Source organism: Danio aesculapii, chromosome 22 (assembly GCF_903798145.1).
Source record: "Danio aesculapii chromosome 22, fDanAes4.1, whole genome shotgun sequence".
NCBI classification, from domain to species: domain Eukaryota; kingdom Metazoa; phylum Chordata; class Actinopteri; order Cypriniformes; family Danionidae; genus Danio; species Danio aesculapii.
The window spans coordinates 2,463,639-2,480,499 of NC_079456.1; the positions used below are offsets into that span (position 1 = coordinate 2,463,639).

Here is a 16,861-nt window from a genome sequence, read left to right on the forward strand (position 1 = left end):
ATTCGGGATATTTGCAGTACAGTTATTCTGTGCACACGCACAGTCCACTAGGCTACATGAGATTTTTCTCCAACCCTGTCTGTCAAACGCAGATTTGCCAGATCTCGAAACGCTTCTGAATTGACTGATGCTTTAAACCGCTTTAGTCAAATGACCTGGGGCCTTATCTACAAAGACTTGTGTTCAATTCATACTACAACATGATCGATCATGAACCCAGTTTGAATCCAGCGTCTGATCAACTTCTTTTTCCCCATTACATATCAGATTTGCCTACTCTTTATCACGAGAAAGACAAGTAGGAATTATTAATAAGTGTGTGTATTATGTTAACCGCATTTGAGCATCACATATTATTTGCACATTTATTGAATAGAAATGTTTCCGATTCTCGTATGCAAATTAGTCATCAGATAGCGCCATATAGCAATGTGCGTGCAGTCAATCGCTCCAATTACGCTGGGAAAACCGGCGATCACTGCAAATTGCGCTATAATGTTTGACTGGTCAACTGCATGGTTTGGAAACTTTAGATACCTGCTAGACATTCGGATGATCCCGCCCCATACAGCTAGCATTGCACGGCTCAAAGATATTTTGTAGTGTGCAATTTAACATAATCGCCTCTAGGAGTCGCCAATGAAAATAAAACAAACACACTCAAGAAATGCACGTACGCCAGACATGAAGTTGGCATGGACCAACACACATTCTCACATTAATTTCATCGTTAGTAAATCCAAACGCGAGCGTGAAATCTGGCTTACGCAAAGTTTTTGTGCGCACGCAGCATTGATACATGAGACCCCAGGGTGTTTCGCATCATGCTTCGGTGCAGTGTTTCAAAACATTTGTGCTTCGGGATCTCGACGCGTCAGTTTCAGGTCAGCCATCCCTATTGAGTAGTTTGTGGTGCTCCTAATTTTCCAACGTTTTTTGTGATTTCCCAGTAACGTTATCTGTACATAGACATGTGGCTGCTAACAATCTTATTACTTTATTCGTATGAATACTTAATGACATTATATATTTATGTAAATGCAAAAAAAAATGTGTTTATTACAATAGTGATGAGCTCATCCTCCAAACACTGTAAAATGAGCTGATCTGCTGCCGATCCTGAATGACTGTTTGAGTGTTTATAGTCTGAGGCTCATCAATATTCAGATCTACCAATGTAAGTTATTTTTATTGGTGTCACCTGATTGGAGCAAATCACATATTGTATCACAAGATAAAACATCATAATGTGTTTATTTCCTCAATCAGTGTTAATGAATCAGATTTCTCTGTTTATTCCTCTACAGCTCTGCTGCCATCAGTGAAAGACAAAGACAGAGTTTATTGAAGGACAGTGAGAAGATGAGTGATCCAGAACCCTGCAGAATTAAACAGGAAGAGACTGAAGAACTAATAGGTTTGTGTTTATTCATTACTCTTCAATAATGAGGCTGGAGAACAGTGAGGTTGTTAATCCGACATTCGTCTTCACTGCTGCATTGATCATAACTGGAGAAAACTGGACACTCACTGACCGCAGTGAAACTGACCAATCTCCAGGTCTCTCTGTTAATAAGCTTGAGTTTACTCCTTCAGTGACTGATGAGTGTCGGTGTGTTCAGATACTGTTGTTTCTCTGTGTCATGATTCAAGTGTGACACTTTGGTGCATTACTGCCACCTCTCGCTCTGGTCGTTGACGTCGCCAACCAATTAGGCTAACATGAGAAATTTGCTTGATGGAAAGATGACTGAGGGGAGAGGAGGTCTCTATATATAGTTTACTGTAGTAAAGGCTGAAGTATACTATGGTAATTACTATTAGTTCGTGATGGTTACTAATGATGCAACATTATGTAGTGTAATTTATTAATCAAGAGTTGTAAATATATAATGCTTATTCCTAAAATATTTCCCTTTACTGTAAATTACTTTAGTATTTAAATGAGTAACACCTGGTTTCTTTTGATTTTGTTTTTGCTGTTATATTTGCTATAAGTTGTTTCAGTACAGTATAATATTTGCAGTAAGTAACTGAACTAAACAATTCTGCCTCATATGTTTCATTGACAGTTTTATTGATCACTAAGATATGATTGACTTGGATTTAAGTTGGTTTGATTTAAAAATGACAATTGGAAAAATAGCTTAGATGTGGCTAAGCTACTTTTTCCATGTAGCTTTTAGCTTAGCTTGCTACAATTCCCAGAGGGTAGCTTTTAGTGTAGTTAAACTACATTTTAAGTAGATTAGCTAATAGCTAAGGTCGCTACAATTTTCAAGTAGCTTTCCCAACTCTGTCCAAAACAAACTGAAATAATCATGACAGCAATAATGACAGCTGCAGGCGCTGTGTGACGCATGTGCACGCGAGGAGGAGTCAGATTTGTAAACGGAGTCAGATTTCAATACAACACCGGCACTTGGCACTGCATGTTCCTCCATGATGTGTGTAGGGATGTGTCGTTCTTGAACAATTCGTTCATTTTTGCGCATGCGCTCATTTGTACAAGTGGAGCTCGTGTGCTACCTTGGAGTGGTCTATTTCGCGTAGAATGCGCATGTGTGGCCTCAAACCACATCGATATGAAAGATATTAGATAATCCTTCATTGCGTGTGGAAATCATATCGATATATCCCCAGAATTCGATATACCGCCCGGATCTGCGCATAGTTCGCAATTATGATTGGGCAGAACGAAAGTGTGCGCACTCAATTGGCTAGTAAAACTCACACACAGACGCCATGCCTGCGTTTGCTCTGGGCGGGGGAAATTAAATAGTACATATTTCATATCACAGCCTTGTGTGATTTACCTAATCGCAACATTTCAAATCGCAATTCAATTTTGATTAATTACACAGCCCTGATGCGGACCAGGTAAATTGAAAAGAGAAATGATTAACAAAAAGGCATAATTAACAAAAGTATTTAAAGCAATCAAGTCAGTATGAATTAAAGTCAGTAGTGAAAAGCGTGTGCATAGTAGTGAACTGAGCTCATGATGCAAAACAAACTGAACTAATCAAAACGCCAGGCAGGTCCAGCTAATCGAGCTCTCCTCTCAAATCAAATGTTAAACTCTTTATAGGCACCACATAAGGGGTCTCAGGTGAGATGACCCACCCACATACCAGCAACCATGAAGACTCTGCAGATCACAAAAAAAGAACCACAACAAACAGGAACTGTTTCGAGAGTACTACTAGTGAGAGCACACCCTTAAATGTGTCATGTCTATGAAGGAGCCACATCTTAAAAGCTAACGTGTTAACATATTTGACCTCGTACACATCTCAGCCAAACACAAATGCTCTTATGCATGATCATTCAACTGTACGGAGAAAAAACTAGACTCTTAACATGTGACTTATTAATTTTCAGGTGTGAAGGTGAAGGAGGAGAGTGAAGAACTGAGTGAAGATGAGGAGAAACATCATGTCAAGAGGGAAGAAGAAACTCAATCAAAGACTGAAGATGAATTTTCAGTGGAAAGAACAGCTGAGAAAGGTTTCACCTGCACTCTGTGTGGAAAGAGTTTCAGGCACAAATGCTATCTCGAGTATCACATGTGGATACACACAGGAGAGAGACCTTACAAGTGTTCACACTGCAACAAGAGATTCAGTCGTTCAGGAAACCTGAAAACACACATGCTGATCCACACTGGAGAGAAAACACACAGATGTGATCAGTGCGGCAAAACTTTTCTGAGGGCTTTAGCACTGAGGAACCATCTTAGACTTCACACAAGCGAAAGGCCTTATTCATGCACTGAGTGTGGAAAGAGTTTTACACAGAAATCACATTTAAAAGATCATCAGAAGATCCACACTGGTGTGAGAGAGTTTGTGTGCTTTGACTGTGGGAAGAGTTTCATTAGAGCTGGACAATTGAAACGACACCAGATGATTCACACTGAAGAGAAAACCTATGAGTGTTCACACTGCGATGAGAGATTCAGACTGGCTGGCACCCTTAGACATCACAAAATGACTCAAACTGGAGAGAAACTGTTCACATGTACTCGGTGTGGGAAAAATTTGAAACAAATATCAAACATTAATGAACACGCGCTGATCCACACTGGAGAGCGAAAACACAAATGTGATCAGTGCGGAAAAACATTTTTGAGGCCTGCAGAGCTGAAAAGACATCTTAGACTTCATACTAACGAGAGGCCTTATTCATGCTCTGGGTGTGGAAAGAGTTTTACACAGAAATCACATCTTAAGAAACACAAGCTGATCCACACTGGAGAGAAACCACACAGATGTGATCAGTGCAGTAAAGCATTTAAGAGGCCTGCAGAGCTGAGGAGACATGTTAGAGTTCATACTAACGAGAGGCCTTTTTCATGCTCTGAGTGTGGAAAGAGTTTCAGACATCCGTCACGTTTAAAATACCATCAGATGATTCACACTGGAGAGAAACCTTACAAGTGTTCACACTGCAACGAAACATTCAGACAATCAGGACACCTGAAAATACATGAGAGGAGTCACACTGGAGAGAAAAATAACAACCTAAAAAAGCAGAATGAAATTTCCCTTCCTGGAAACTACTCTGTATTCACACACACCAGATTTCTCAGTTAAACAGCCCCTGTTATTCATTATAAAAGGTCCTATTTTGGTTTTGGGGTCTCCGACAACAGGCTGATGTGAACGCAAGCTCAAAGAACACTGTTATTGTCTTATAATATGCATTTATTTTTACCTAATGACCCCAATAACTCCCATATGATTTGTTCAGCGATCCATTTTTTCCAAACTCTTGCTTTGTGTGACGCTAATCTGCGGTGATTAGTCTGATGACCCAGTCTGTTGTGATTGGTTGACCACGTTCAATGCAAGACTGATAGAAAACGCCCACCACAGCTTATCAATATACTGGAGCAACTATGACATCAGTTTGTATGCAAAAACTCGTAAGCAGTTAGCATGTTAGCAGTTCTGGTTCCCTCGTCCCAGAGTCAGTGGGTTTTTGAATGGGATTTTGGTTAAATGGCTTAAATAAGGTTGGTGGCAAACACAAACTCAAGATACTTTCACGTTTTATTCTACGACACTAAACACATCACTCTTGACTTTTTAAATCGGTTCCGCTTCTGTAAAAAGACGGTTGCTCAATGGGTCTACAGGCGATGTCGGACTCATTATACGTCATCGAGCTGAACTGGTCTGGAATGAAGCCCGCTTTTAGAGCTTGTGTTGGGCGTTTGGATATGTCTGTTTTTTTGGTTAAGTGTTTTCGTAAGTAGTGTTTTATAGTTTGTAGTGTTTATCGAATTGGGGATTCATATTGTGTGTAGATAATGCCTTCCCTTGCAGAGACCGTCATGACAGATTCATTTGTTGTTCATTTATTTTAATAAAACATTTTTATGAAGATACTGCTGACCATAGTGCAGTCTGACTATTGCCTGCTCTTCGTAATACAAATGTGTAAATAAGTGTGTAAAGTGTATTTAATTTACTGACATTTTAACGTAATCTAAGGTGCCCTATAATAAAAATCTGGGTATACTAAGGCATAGTAGAATAATAAAAGAAAATGGCATACTGTGAGCCTCAAACACTATTGTTTCCTAGAATAAAACCTCGGTGGACAACGGGCCTATGAAAAGACAAAACAAACTGTGATAGGACTTACAGGCCATGCCCTCCACATTTACATGTACGCCTACTTTAGGTCATTCATCCGGACCTGACGAGCAGCTGACGTAATCTAGAGAACATGACTCATATTCAGCTCTAAGATCATAGAAAAATCACACAGAGATCATTCATTTGAGCGCCCCAGGCTGCGTAATAAGTCAAATGTTTTCTAGTGATAGGACAGTGATGGTTTTCCTCCCTTGTGTATATTTGAAAGTGTATATTTCACTCACTATGAGTGTGGGACTTTTGTGTTACTGAGCACAAGACATGTCTCAAACTCTCCTCAGGACGCAAAATGCAAGATTTACAGATTACACATTTACTCATCTCCAGTCTGAAGAGGTGTAAGGTATGTTTAGTTACATCTTTTGTTTAATGTATTGTCTTTATTATGAAATTTGAAGTGTGTTTTGTCTACATTAGCTATTGTTTTGATTCATCAGCTTTTAATTTGCCGCGTTTTTGTTGATCCACCGTTGCTCTCGCCACGCCGTGATGACGTCAGCACTGACGCGTTCATTCAGCGTCGAGTCTTCAGAGCTGAGGTGAGTCGTTGACGCTTTTTCTCGTGTTTACACAACAATAAAACACACTTTACAGTTTATTAAAGCGACAATCTGCGACTAGTTTCTGCATTGAGTTCACCTCTATCTGTGTGTCTGCTGACCAAAACAATACAGCAGGCAGAGAGGAGCTCTGAGAGGAAAATATGATTGAAGTGTTTGAGTTTATCAGCGTTTCTTTGAGCAATATCTCAAAGTATCTGAAGGAAAACAACGGGAATAAACGCGTATGAAGTTTGATGCAGAGAGTTTAAATAGTTTTGGCGCTCTTTTTTTCCAACGGTTTTTCTGATTTCTCAGTTTCTGTACAGACGCGCATAGAGGTAAAGTTGGTTTTATATTCGCAGATTCATTCATTTAGCAGTCTCTATATTGTTTACCATGTTACTTTGAATTTTCGATCGGAATTAGCATGCAAGTATGACTTCTAAACAACATTAACACTAACTAATTGACTGTGAACGATGTTGTACTTCGATAGTCATTTGCTGCTAATATTATTTCCCTATTTAGAATTTGCAAAGAAAACTTTTCTGAAATTATATTATTAAGAAGAATGTCTGAATATCCGAATATAAAACCAACTTTACCTCTATCAGACGCGTGACTGCTGACAATCTGATTACTTTATTGGTGTGAATACTTGATAAACATAGAGGTAAAGTTGGTTTTATATTTGCTCATTCGTTCCTTTATGTTACTTGAATATTCGATCGGAATTAGCATGCAAGTATGACTTGAAAACAACATTAAAACGGTTTATTTGACTGCGAATGTTTTGATAGTCATTTGCTGCTAATATGATTTTGCTATTTAGAGTTTGCAAATAATACTTTTATGAAATTATATTATTAAGGGGAAAGTCTGAATGTGCGAATATAAAACCAACTTAACCTCTATTTTATAAACCTATATACTGACATAAATCCTGTTTTTAAATTAATTACAATAGTGATGAGCTCATCCTGCAAACACTTTGTCTAAAATGAGCTGATCTGCTGGTGTTTCATGTGTTTATATTCTGAGATCAATATTCAGATCTACAAATTCAAGTTAATGTTATTGTTTTCACCTGACTTGAGCAAATCACATAATGACATATTGTATCATGATACAACATCATAATGTGTTTATTTCCTCAATCAGTGTAAATAAATCAGATTTCTCTGTTTCTTCTCCTGAAGCTCTGCCACCATCAGTGAAAGACAAACACAGAGTTTATTGAAGGACAGTGAGAAGATGAGTGATCCAGAACCCTGCAGAATTAAACAGGAAGAGACTGAAGAGCTAATAGGTTTGTGTTTATTCATTAATCTTATGATATTTTTACTGCATGTGGATTTTATTATCTTGGACTTGAGGGTAAGACATGATAGAAACAAATTCTGTGCGTTCGATGCAAACCCGTCGCACATTCAGCGTCATTCACTTTGTTGCATTGACTGTGTATGTAATCTCCACTCGCAAAAATACTTAATCGCATTAGATGTTAAAGAGCCCCTATTATGCATTATAAAAGGACACATCTTGGTGACCCATTCTGTTGTTATCGGCCGACTGCGTTCAACATGAGATGGAAAAGAAAACCATAATAGTAACCATGTCTGTGCAATTACTCAGTTTAGTTTTGATTTTGGCCTCCACAACAACAATTGTGATAAAATGGCTATTGTGTAGGGGTGTTCGGTTCCGGGTTTTTTGGAGTCGACTCTAATTCTCGACTCCTACTTTTGGATTTGGTGGAATCGACTCTGGACTTGACTCTATTTACATATACTTAAAATAGCGCAAGGATTTAACATGCTGTATTATATTGCGCTTTACACAATGCTGCTGTGTCAATTGCAGCTTTACATTGTGCAGTTCTCCTCTGGTCAGACAAAACCAACAGTAAATCATCTGCAGTCAAAAAAACACCTAGTTATCAACCTACACTTTTTTACGGCATATTTTAATTGTCTAGTTTAGATAATTTAGAAAATTACATTGCAATCTTGGAGTTAAAACATCAATTTATTATTGAAATATTTAATGAAAAGATGTGCAGCAGTTCATTAACGAAGAAAAAAAGACACCTCAATCGAGCCCGAAACAGCGTTTAAAATATACAATAGTCTAAATATCTTCTTAATATAAATGTTTGACACTTGAATACTGAACAGAGTGAGCAAAATAATCTGGTATAGCGGACGGAGGCACGACCCAAATCTGCGGTTGTTTATTTTCTTAGAGCTCCAACCGATCAGTAAAATAGCTAGATTTTCCATTTTAATGGCTAAACTAATATTAATCCCCCTAACAGGAAATATTTAACCTGAATAATTCATACATTAGCAAACCTAAAATAAAAAATAAAAGCAGCCTGACAGACAGTGCCTTAAAACACATCATATTGCTCTCTGTCTCGTAAATGTGATTTTCTTTAAAGTGTACTCTTAAATAGCTCATTACTTAACTTTTAATTATCACTGTTTGTTTTGTGCAATTTGTACATTGTAATTAAATAAGGGTGTGTTAATGGGACAGCATAGTTTACGTCGGAAGAAAAGGAGTGAGTTTGTTTTTGAACAATCATTCAAGCCTTTATTTGTCACATACACTTTCATGTAGTGAAATGGAACAAAAAGTGAATCTACGCTATTAGAGTGCCCATAGCAGCGACAAACACCAGAGAATCTGCACTGCATGGAAGGTCAAAACCCATAATGGGGCTCTTTAATCTTAAGCTCTTGTGGGCCGCATAAAATGAGTTTGACCTGCGAGCCTTGAGTTTAACACCCTTGACATGGACCAATGAGGCTTCTTCACTCAATGTCATGGCATTTATTGATCATTTTAATATTTTAAACCTGGAAAAAGCAAGTAATTACCAAAAAACAACTACCCAACCACAAACACATGCAGTTCTTGCATAAGTCACCTTTTGAGAATGGCGTCTGTCAGTTGCGACAATCGCACCTTTGCTCTGTTCAAGGCACCCTAGTGAGAGTACACCCTTAAATGTGTGATGTCTATAAAGGGACCACATCTTAAAAGCCAAAGTGTAAACATATTTGTTTTATCTTACACACAAATGCTCTTATTCATGATCATTCGACTGTACGGAGAAAAACTAGACTCTTAACATGTGACTTATTAATTTTCAGGTGTGAAGGTGAAGGAGGAGAGAGAAGATCTGAGTGAAGGTGAGGAGAAACATCATGTCAAGAGGGAAGAAGAAACTCAATCAAAGACTGAAGATAGTTTTTCAGTGGAAAGAACAGCTGTGAAAGGTTTGACCTGCACTCAGTGTGGAAAGAGTTTCAGGCACAAATGCTATCTCGAGCGTCACATGAGGATACACACTGGAGAGAGACCTTACCAGTGTTCACACTGCGACAAGAGATTCAGTCTTTCAGGAAACCTGAAAACACACATGCTGATCCACACTGGAGAGAAAACACACAGATGTGATCAGTGCAGCAAAACATTTTTGAGGGCTTCAGAGCTGAAGAGCCATCTCAGAGTTCACACAAACGAGAGGCCTTATTCATGCTCTGAGTGTGGACAAAGTTGTACACAGAAGTCACATTTAAAAGAGTATCAGATCCACACTGGTGTAAAAGAGTTTGTGTGCTTTGACTGTGGGAAGAGTTTTATTAGAGCTGCAGACTTGAGACGGCATAAGATGATTCACACTGGAGAGAAACCATTCACATGTACTCAGTGTGGGAAAGGTTTCACACAACTGTCACACCTTAAAGAACACCTGCTGATCCACACTGGAGAGAAACCACAAAGATGTGATCAATGCAGCAAAACTTTTTTAAGGGCTTCAGAGCTGAACAGACATTTTAAAGTTCACACAAACGAGAAACCCTACTCATGCTCTGAGTGTGGAAAGAGTTTCAGATATCAGTCACATTTAAAAGAGCATCAGAAGATTCACACTGGTGTGAGGGAGTTTGTGTGCTCTGAGTGTGAGAAGACATTTATTAAATCAGCAGACTTGAGACGACACCAGAGGATTCACACTGGAGAGAAACCTTACAAGTGTTCACACTGCGACAAAACATTCAGACATTCAGGACACTTGAAAGTACATGAGAGCAGCCACACTGGAGAGAAAAATCCTGAATTCAAAAAGCAGAATGAAATTTCTCTTCCTGTAAACTCTACTCTGTATTCACACACACCAGATTTCTCAGTTATACATTATAAATAGTCCTATTTTGATTTCGGGGTCTCCAACAACAGGCTGATTTGAACACAAGCTCAAAGAACACTGTTCTTGTCTTATAATATGCATTTATTTTTACCTAATGATCCCAACGACTCCCATATGATTTTGTTCACGATTCATTTTTTCCAAACCCTTCCTTTGTGTGACGCTAATCTGTGGTGATTAGTCTGATGACCCAGTCTGTTGTGATTGGTCGACCGTGTTCAATGCAAGACTGATAGGAAACGCCCACCATGGCTTATCATTATACTGGAGCAACTATGACATCAGTTTGTATGCCGTAAGCAGTTAGCATGTTAGCAGTTCTGGTTCACTCGTCCCAGAGTCAGTGGGTTTTTTGAATGGGATTTTGGTTAAATGGCTTAAATAAGGTTGGTGGCAAACACAAACTCAAGATACTTTCACGTTTTATTCTACGACACTAACACATCACTCTTGACTTTTTAAATCGGTTCCGCTTCTGTAAAAAGACGGTTGCTCAATGGGTCTACAGGAGATGTCGGACTCATTATACGTCATCGAGCTGAACTGGTCTGGAACGAAGCCCGCTTTTACAGCTTGTGTTGGGCGTTTGGATTTGTCTGTTTTTTGGTTAAGTGTTTTCGTAAGTAGTGTTTTATAGTTTGTAGTGTTTATCGAATTGGGGATTCATATTGTGTGTAGATAATGCCTTCACTTGTAGAGACCGTCATGACAGATTCATTTGTTGATCATTTATTTTAATAAAATGAAATTATGAAGATACTGCTGACCATAGTGCAGTCTGTTCTTCATAGTACAAATGTATAAATAAGTGTGTAAAGTTTATATATTTGTTTACTGACATTTAAATGTGATCTAAGGTGCCCTATAATGAAAATCTGGTTTTATTAAGGCATAGTAGAATAAAAGGGCATACTGTGAGCCTCAGACACCACTGTTTCCTTGTTCTCATGTAAATTCCACAAGTATAAAAGCCCAGTGGACAACAATCCAATCAGAAGACAAAACAAGCTGTGACAAGACTCACAGGCCATGCCCTCCACATTTACATGTATGCCTACTTTAGGTCATTCATCCAGACATGACGAGCAGCTGATGTCATCAAGACAACACGACTCATATTCAGCTCTGAGTTCATAGAAAAACTCTGAGATCATTAATTTTCACGCCTCAGGCTGCGTTTGATAAGTCAAATGTTTTCTAATGATACAACAGTGATAATTTTCCTCTCTTAGTTATTTTAAGTGTATATTTCACTCACTATGAACAACACTCACTCACTTGTGACAGCACAAGACATGTTTCAAACTCGCCTCAGGACACAAAATGCCAGATTTACAGATTACACATTTACTCATCTCCAGTCCGAAGAGCTATAAGATATGTTTAGTTACATCTTTTGTTAATGTATCGTGTTTATTGTGAAATTTGAAGTGTGTTTAAACAAATACATGTAAATGGTGAATCATATTAAATCACTCAGCTCAACTGTCATGTGTTAATGCAGAGGTTGATACTAAGTCCTGGCTGTGTTTTCTTTGACAATATAGCTTCAAAATACAACGTGATACATATCTCTCACTCATTTGTCAAGTTTAATTGTAATTCAGCCTTTATCCACAACAGATCTGTTGAGCAAAACAGGTTAAAGTTACTGTGATTGGGTTTATATTTGTTCATGTTCAGCGTACATCATGCTCTCTGTGTGTGTAAGAGCTGAGCTCATTAATATTCATGAGACAAACCATACAGTATATAGTCAATCATGTACCTTCTGTTTCTATGAGTATTTTATGGAGTAATAATTGAGCTTATTAAACCATTTCTGGAGATTTTTTGAACTTACCGAAGCTGTAAACCTACTATGTAGATTATCAGAGAACAATTTAACTTATAGGGTATATGCCCAGCTAGTGTTGTTCCCATACTGATAAACTTCCGGTGACCTGTTATTGTGAGTTTTTTTTCCATTTTATACGATTCTTTTTACAGCTTCGATGTTGCTTCGATGTGTAATGAAATTAAAGTACAATCAGTTAAATAGACTTTGGCATTCATTTAGTTGCTCAAGCATAAAATGAGATGAAAAGCCTGTTACTCTCACGCGCCCGTCAGAATCGGCAGGCTAGCGCAGAAGCTCCATTGAATAGACTGGGATAAAATAAATGCTCATATTATAAAGACAGGGTGGGGGAAATGTATTTTAAAGCAGTGCTTCTTGTACAATCTGAGACCGACTTTATATCAGATAACAGTCAGCCAGTGGAGATCGCTGATTTTTAAAGAACACAGACTTTAAACGCCCCGAATTAAAAGTCCTATTAGCCTACGTATGACACCGTAACTTACAACAAATATTTTATAATTTTTTGGTAGATGATATATGTTTGCATTTTTTTTCATAATTTTTCTGTTTATTTTGTTTTATTTTTTCCCTAAATAATTGTATTCTTACATTTTATTATTAAAAATAAATGTTAGTTACTTCAGGAGTAGTTTATTTTAGACATATGGCTGTTACGTTTTCTTTTTATATTTGTAAAATGCATTTTTAACAATGTTTTAAGTGCCTAATAAAAAGCTTTTAATTTGCCGCGTTTTTGTTGAGCCACCATTGCTCCCGCCTCGCCATGATCACGTCAGCACCGACGTGTTCATTCAGCGTCGAGTCTTCAGAGCTGAGGTGAGTCGTTGACGCTTTTTCTCGTGTTTACACAACAATAAAACACACTTTACAGTTTATTAAAGCGACAATCTGCGACTAGTTTCTGCATTGAGTTCACCTCTATCTGTGTGTCTGCTGACCAAAACAATACAGCAGGCGGTGAGTAGCTCTGAGAGGACAATATGAGTGAATGTGTTTGTTAGTGAGTAAAGTTACGAGTTTACCAGCGTTTGTAATAGTAATATCGCAAAGTATCTGAAGGGAAACAATGGGAATATACTGCTGCATATATGCGAAATTTGATCCAGAAAATATTAAAATAACTCGTTTTTGGAGCTCTTTATTTTGCAACGGTTTTTCTGATTTCTCAGCTTCTGTACCGACGCGCGACTGCTGACAATCTGATTACTTTATTGGTGTGAATGTGAATGCTTAAACTATATACTCATATAAATGCATTTTTAAATTAATTACAATAATGATGAACTCATGCTGCAAACACTGTCTAAAATGAGCTGATCTGCTGCTGTTTAATGAGTGTTTATAGTCTGAGGCTCATCAATATTCAGATCTACAAATTTAAGTTAATGCCATTGTTGTCACTTGGCTTTAAAAAATCACAATCACATATTGTATCACAAGATATAACATCATAATGTGTTTATTTCCTCAATCAGTGTAAATGAATCAGATTTCTCTGTTTATCCTCCTGAAGCTCTGCCTCCATCAGTGAAAGACAAAGACAGAGTTTATTGAAGGACAGTGAGAAGATGAGTGATCCAGAACCCTGCAGAATTAAACAGGAAGAGACTGAAGAACTAATAGGTTTGTGTTTATTCATTACTCTTCAATAATGAGGCTGTAGAACAGTGAGGTTGTTAATCCGACATTCGTCTTCGCTGCTGCATTGATCATAACTGAAGAAAACTGGACACTCACTGACCGCAGTGAAACTGACCAATCTCCAGGTCTCTCTGTGAATAAGCTTGCGTTTTCTCCTTCAGTGACTGATGAGTGTCGGTGTGTTCAGATACTGTTGTTTCTCAGTGTCATGAAGCATGTTCAATTCAATCAGTAACATGCACAAGATACTTCTATACTAATCACATGATTGCAATCAAATAACTCTTCACACAAGTGTTGTCTAAAATATCAATCTTTTTATAAGTATCAATACTGGAATATTTAAAGCGATTCAATCTTGCTTTTGGTTAATATCAGTATTAGCTTTGCTCTCTCCAGGCCTCTTCTCAGCAGCAGCAGTTTACACACACCACATTACTCGCGGGATGTTTTCACTGCATGTGAATCTAAGGTTATTATCTTGAATTCGAGTGAAAGACATGATGTTATCGCCCCTCGCATGAATACTTAACCCCATTAGATGTTAAAGAGCCTCTATTATGCGTTATATAAAGTCATATTTTGGTGACCCAGTTTGTTGTGATTGGTTGATTGCGTTCAGCAAGAGATAGAAAAGAAAACTCCCACCATGGCTTATCAGCAGTGCCTTGTCCAGAGTTTATGTGTGAGCCCAGTGAAGAGAATCATTAAAGCAATGCAGTTAAACACCAGCTTAATAACAACGTCACACATTCAGTAATAGCGACACAGCAGGAAAAGTATTTTGAAAATCGACTGCAAGCTCATTGGTGGTGTGTTCTGTTCGGCAGCTCAAATCATTGATATAAAAGTGAAAGCAAAGTTTCACGTCGGCGTAAGATTGGATGATTGTAGCAGGAGCGTAGAATTAGCATGGACGGGAGGGACGTGTCCCCACCAATATCCACCGGTTATTTAAATGTCCACACCAATAATTTGGAGGAGTAAGAAAAAAATAAGGTAAAAAAGGTCACAGACATTGTTGACAAGAAACATCACTAAACTAACCTAGTCTGGAGCTACTGTATAGTGTTTTGCAATCCGACACAAAACAGAGCCACGTGCACTGCAAACTGCAGACGACTTGTGCCATTAAAAGCAGGCAACAGCACAAACCCGTTTCATCATTTAAAACAATACCACCCTAATGAAGGTGAAGAGAAATTACAGATCCAAACAAGTGTTGATAAACCAGCACAACTACTCGGCAGAGTCTCAAATACATGCCTTATGAGAAAAAACACCCGAAAAGACAGATGACAGACAACACAATCTCAATGAACACTTGATGCTTGCTTTTTTTGTTGTCAAGCTTATGTTTCTTTTTTAATATTAAGATGTTTTCTTTGAAACCTGTAATACCACTATTGTTCCTCATCGACAGAAAAATAACCAGACTTTGTATAATTAAAGGACATAATCGCAGAGAAATCAGATGCTCAAGACAAAAATTCTGCAAATATATGACAGACGTTTACAACAGCAGTGGATCATTAATTAAATTGGAGCAAAGCATCATCCACCCACACGGTTGTGTGGGCGCGAACAAAAATATATATTTTTTTCTTTGAAACTGTATCTTTTTGCAACGAATTTTAATGTATTTTTTGTGGGTCAGTTATCTACAACATAAACAAGAAGAGCGAATAATATCTGGGGTGAAGCACTTCAAGACAAGTCAGCTATAGTATATGCTTTAGCGCCAAAACAATCCATTAAACCGTTTTCACGGTTTCAGTTTAATTCGTTTAATCAAGCAATATGAGCTGGACAGCCTTTACAAACTATTCGCAGCACTGATAGTATTCTTAAGGCTCGTACACACCGGGACGCTTTCCGTTTGCGTTTATCGTCAGAGACATTTTTCTGGATTCAAACCCAAGCGATTTCCACTGGCGTCGAGCAGAAGAGTATGCAAAATCACTCCTTGACGTTAGATGGCGCTACACAACTTTAAGCTTCTGACACCCGCTTGTAACACAGAAGAAGACGACCACGCTTGTTGTTATGGATGGTACAAGCAGCAGCTCTAGCGATGAAGAAATTATTATTATGATGATTAATATTCACCAGAGCAATAAGCAGCTCCACGTTCTTATCGCCTCTGGGCGTCTTCTTCAATGTGCGCTCGTATTGACAGTTTTGCGCTTGAGCGCCTCCAAGTGCTGCTTACTATAACTTCAGCTGCTCCGAGCACGTGAACAAAAGTGCCAATCTGATTGGTGGAGAAGGTTTTTCAAAAAAACGAGCATGAGGCGTTTTTAAAAAAAATGACGCTTGGCGTTTTGCGCGTTGGTATGCACAATCACATTGGCACCCTTTATTTAGAAACGAGGCGTTAAACATCGATGGAAAACGCAAGCAAGTAACGTCTTGGTGTGCACAGGCTTTTAGATTACCTCGGAAGAATAAACTCGGTCTGAAGGATGAGAGAAATCAGAAGCTCGTTGTGTGAATGTAGAGGCTCCCCGTATGTCCCGCCATGATGCGTGGTTTTTTTTTTTATAATGACAGTCTGCATGGTACTACGTGTCAGTTTGTGAGAGATATTTGGTTAAAACACCCGCGGATATAACAGAGATCTGCGCATAACAGGGTTTTATGTGTTCCGCGATATGCAATGTCAAGAGGTTGACTCCATAAGTAAGGTAAACTGCACACACTTATGTAATGTGTGGACACATCTCACAGCGCAAAGTATAACTAAACCTTTACATGTCCATGCTTAATCAGTCATCGATATGATCTATCTACTAAAGAGTTATTGACAAAAGATCATCAACTTCGCATCCCTAAATGAAGTGTATTGAAGGATATTTCACCCTAAATTCACCATACTCAACATTAAAAGGCCAGTTCATCCAAAACTGAACATTCTGTCACC

The 16,861-nt window shown here is 38.3% G+C and overlaps 2 protein-coding genes and 1 pseudogene across 2 annotated transcripts; all 3 read left to right on the top strand.

Moving 5' to 3' along the window:
* LOC130215687 (gastrula zinc finger protein XlCGF7.1-like) overlaps positions 1 to 16,861 on the top strand; it is a 359,478-nt pseudogene that overhangs the window by 151,862 nt on the left and 190,755 nt on the right.
* Positions 1,310 to 5,518, top strand: LOC130215684 (gastrula zinc finger protein XlCGF57.1-like). The gene is made up of 2 exons (XM_056447521.1): positions 1,310 to 1,417; positions 3,385 to 5,518. Exons 1-2 carry the CDS (start codon positions 1,363 to 1,365, stop codon positions 4,596 to 4,598), a joined length of 1,269 nt encoding a protein of 422 aa, XP_056303496.1. The 5' UTR covers positions 1,310 to 1,362; the 3' UTR covers positions 4,599 to 5,518.
* LOC130215618 (gastrula zinc finger protein XlCGF8.2DB) lies at positions 7,340 to 11,192 on the top strand. The gene is made up of 2 exons (XM_056447465.1): positions 7,340 to 7,520; positions 9,373 to 11,192. Exons 1-2 carry the CDS (start codon positions 7,466 to 7,468, stop codon positions 10,428 to 10,430), a joined length of 1,113 nt encoding a protein of 370 aa, XP_056303440.1. The 5' UTR covers positions 7,340 to 7,465; the 3' UTR covers positions 10,431 to 11,192.

Excerpts from the sequence above, each read along its gene's own strand:
- LOC130215684 (XM_056447521.1), top strand. The coding sequence starts at position 1,363 with ATGAGTGATCCAGAACCCTGCAGAATTAAACAGGAAGAGACTGAAGAA. Across the intron at positions 1,418-3,384 it reads AGAGACTGAAGAACTAATAG|GTGTGAAGGTGAAGGAGGAG; the intron begins GTTTGTGTTTAT and ends ATTAATTTTCAG.
- LOC130215618 (XM_056447465.1), top strand. The coding sequence starts at position 7,466 with ATGAGTGATCCAGAACCCTGCAGAATTAAACAGGAAGAGACTGAAGAG. Across the intron at positions 7,521-9,372 it reads AGAGACTGAAGAGCTAATAG|GTGTGAAGGTGAAGGAGGAG; the intron begins GTTTGTGTTTAT and ends ATTAATTTTCAG.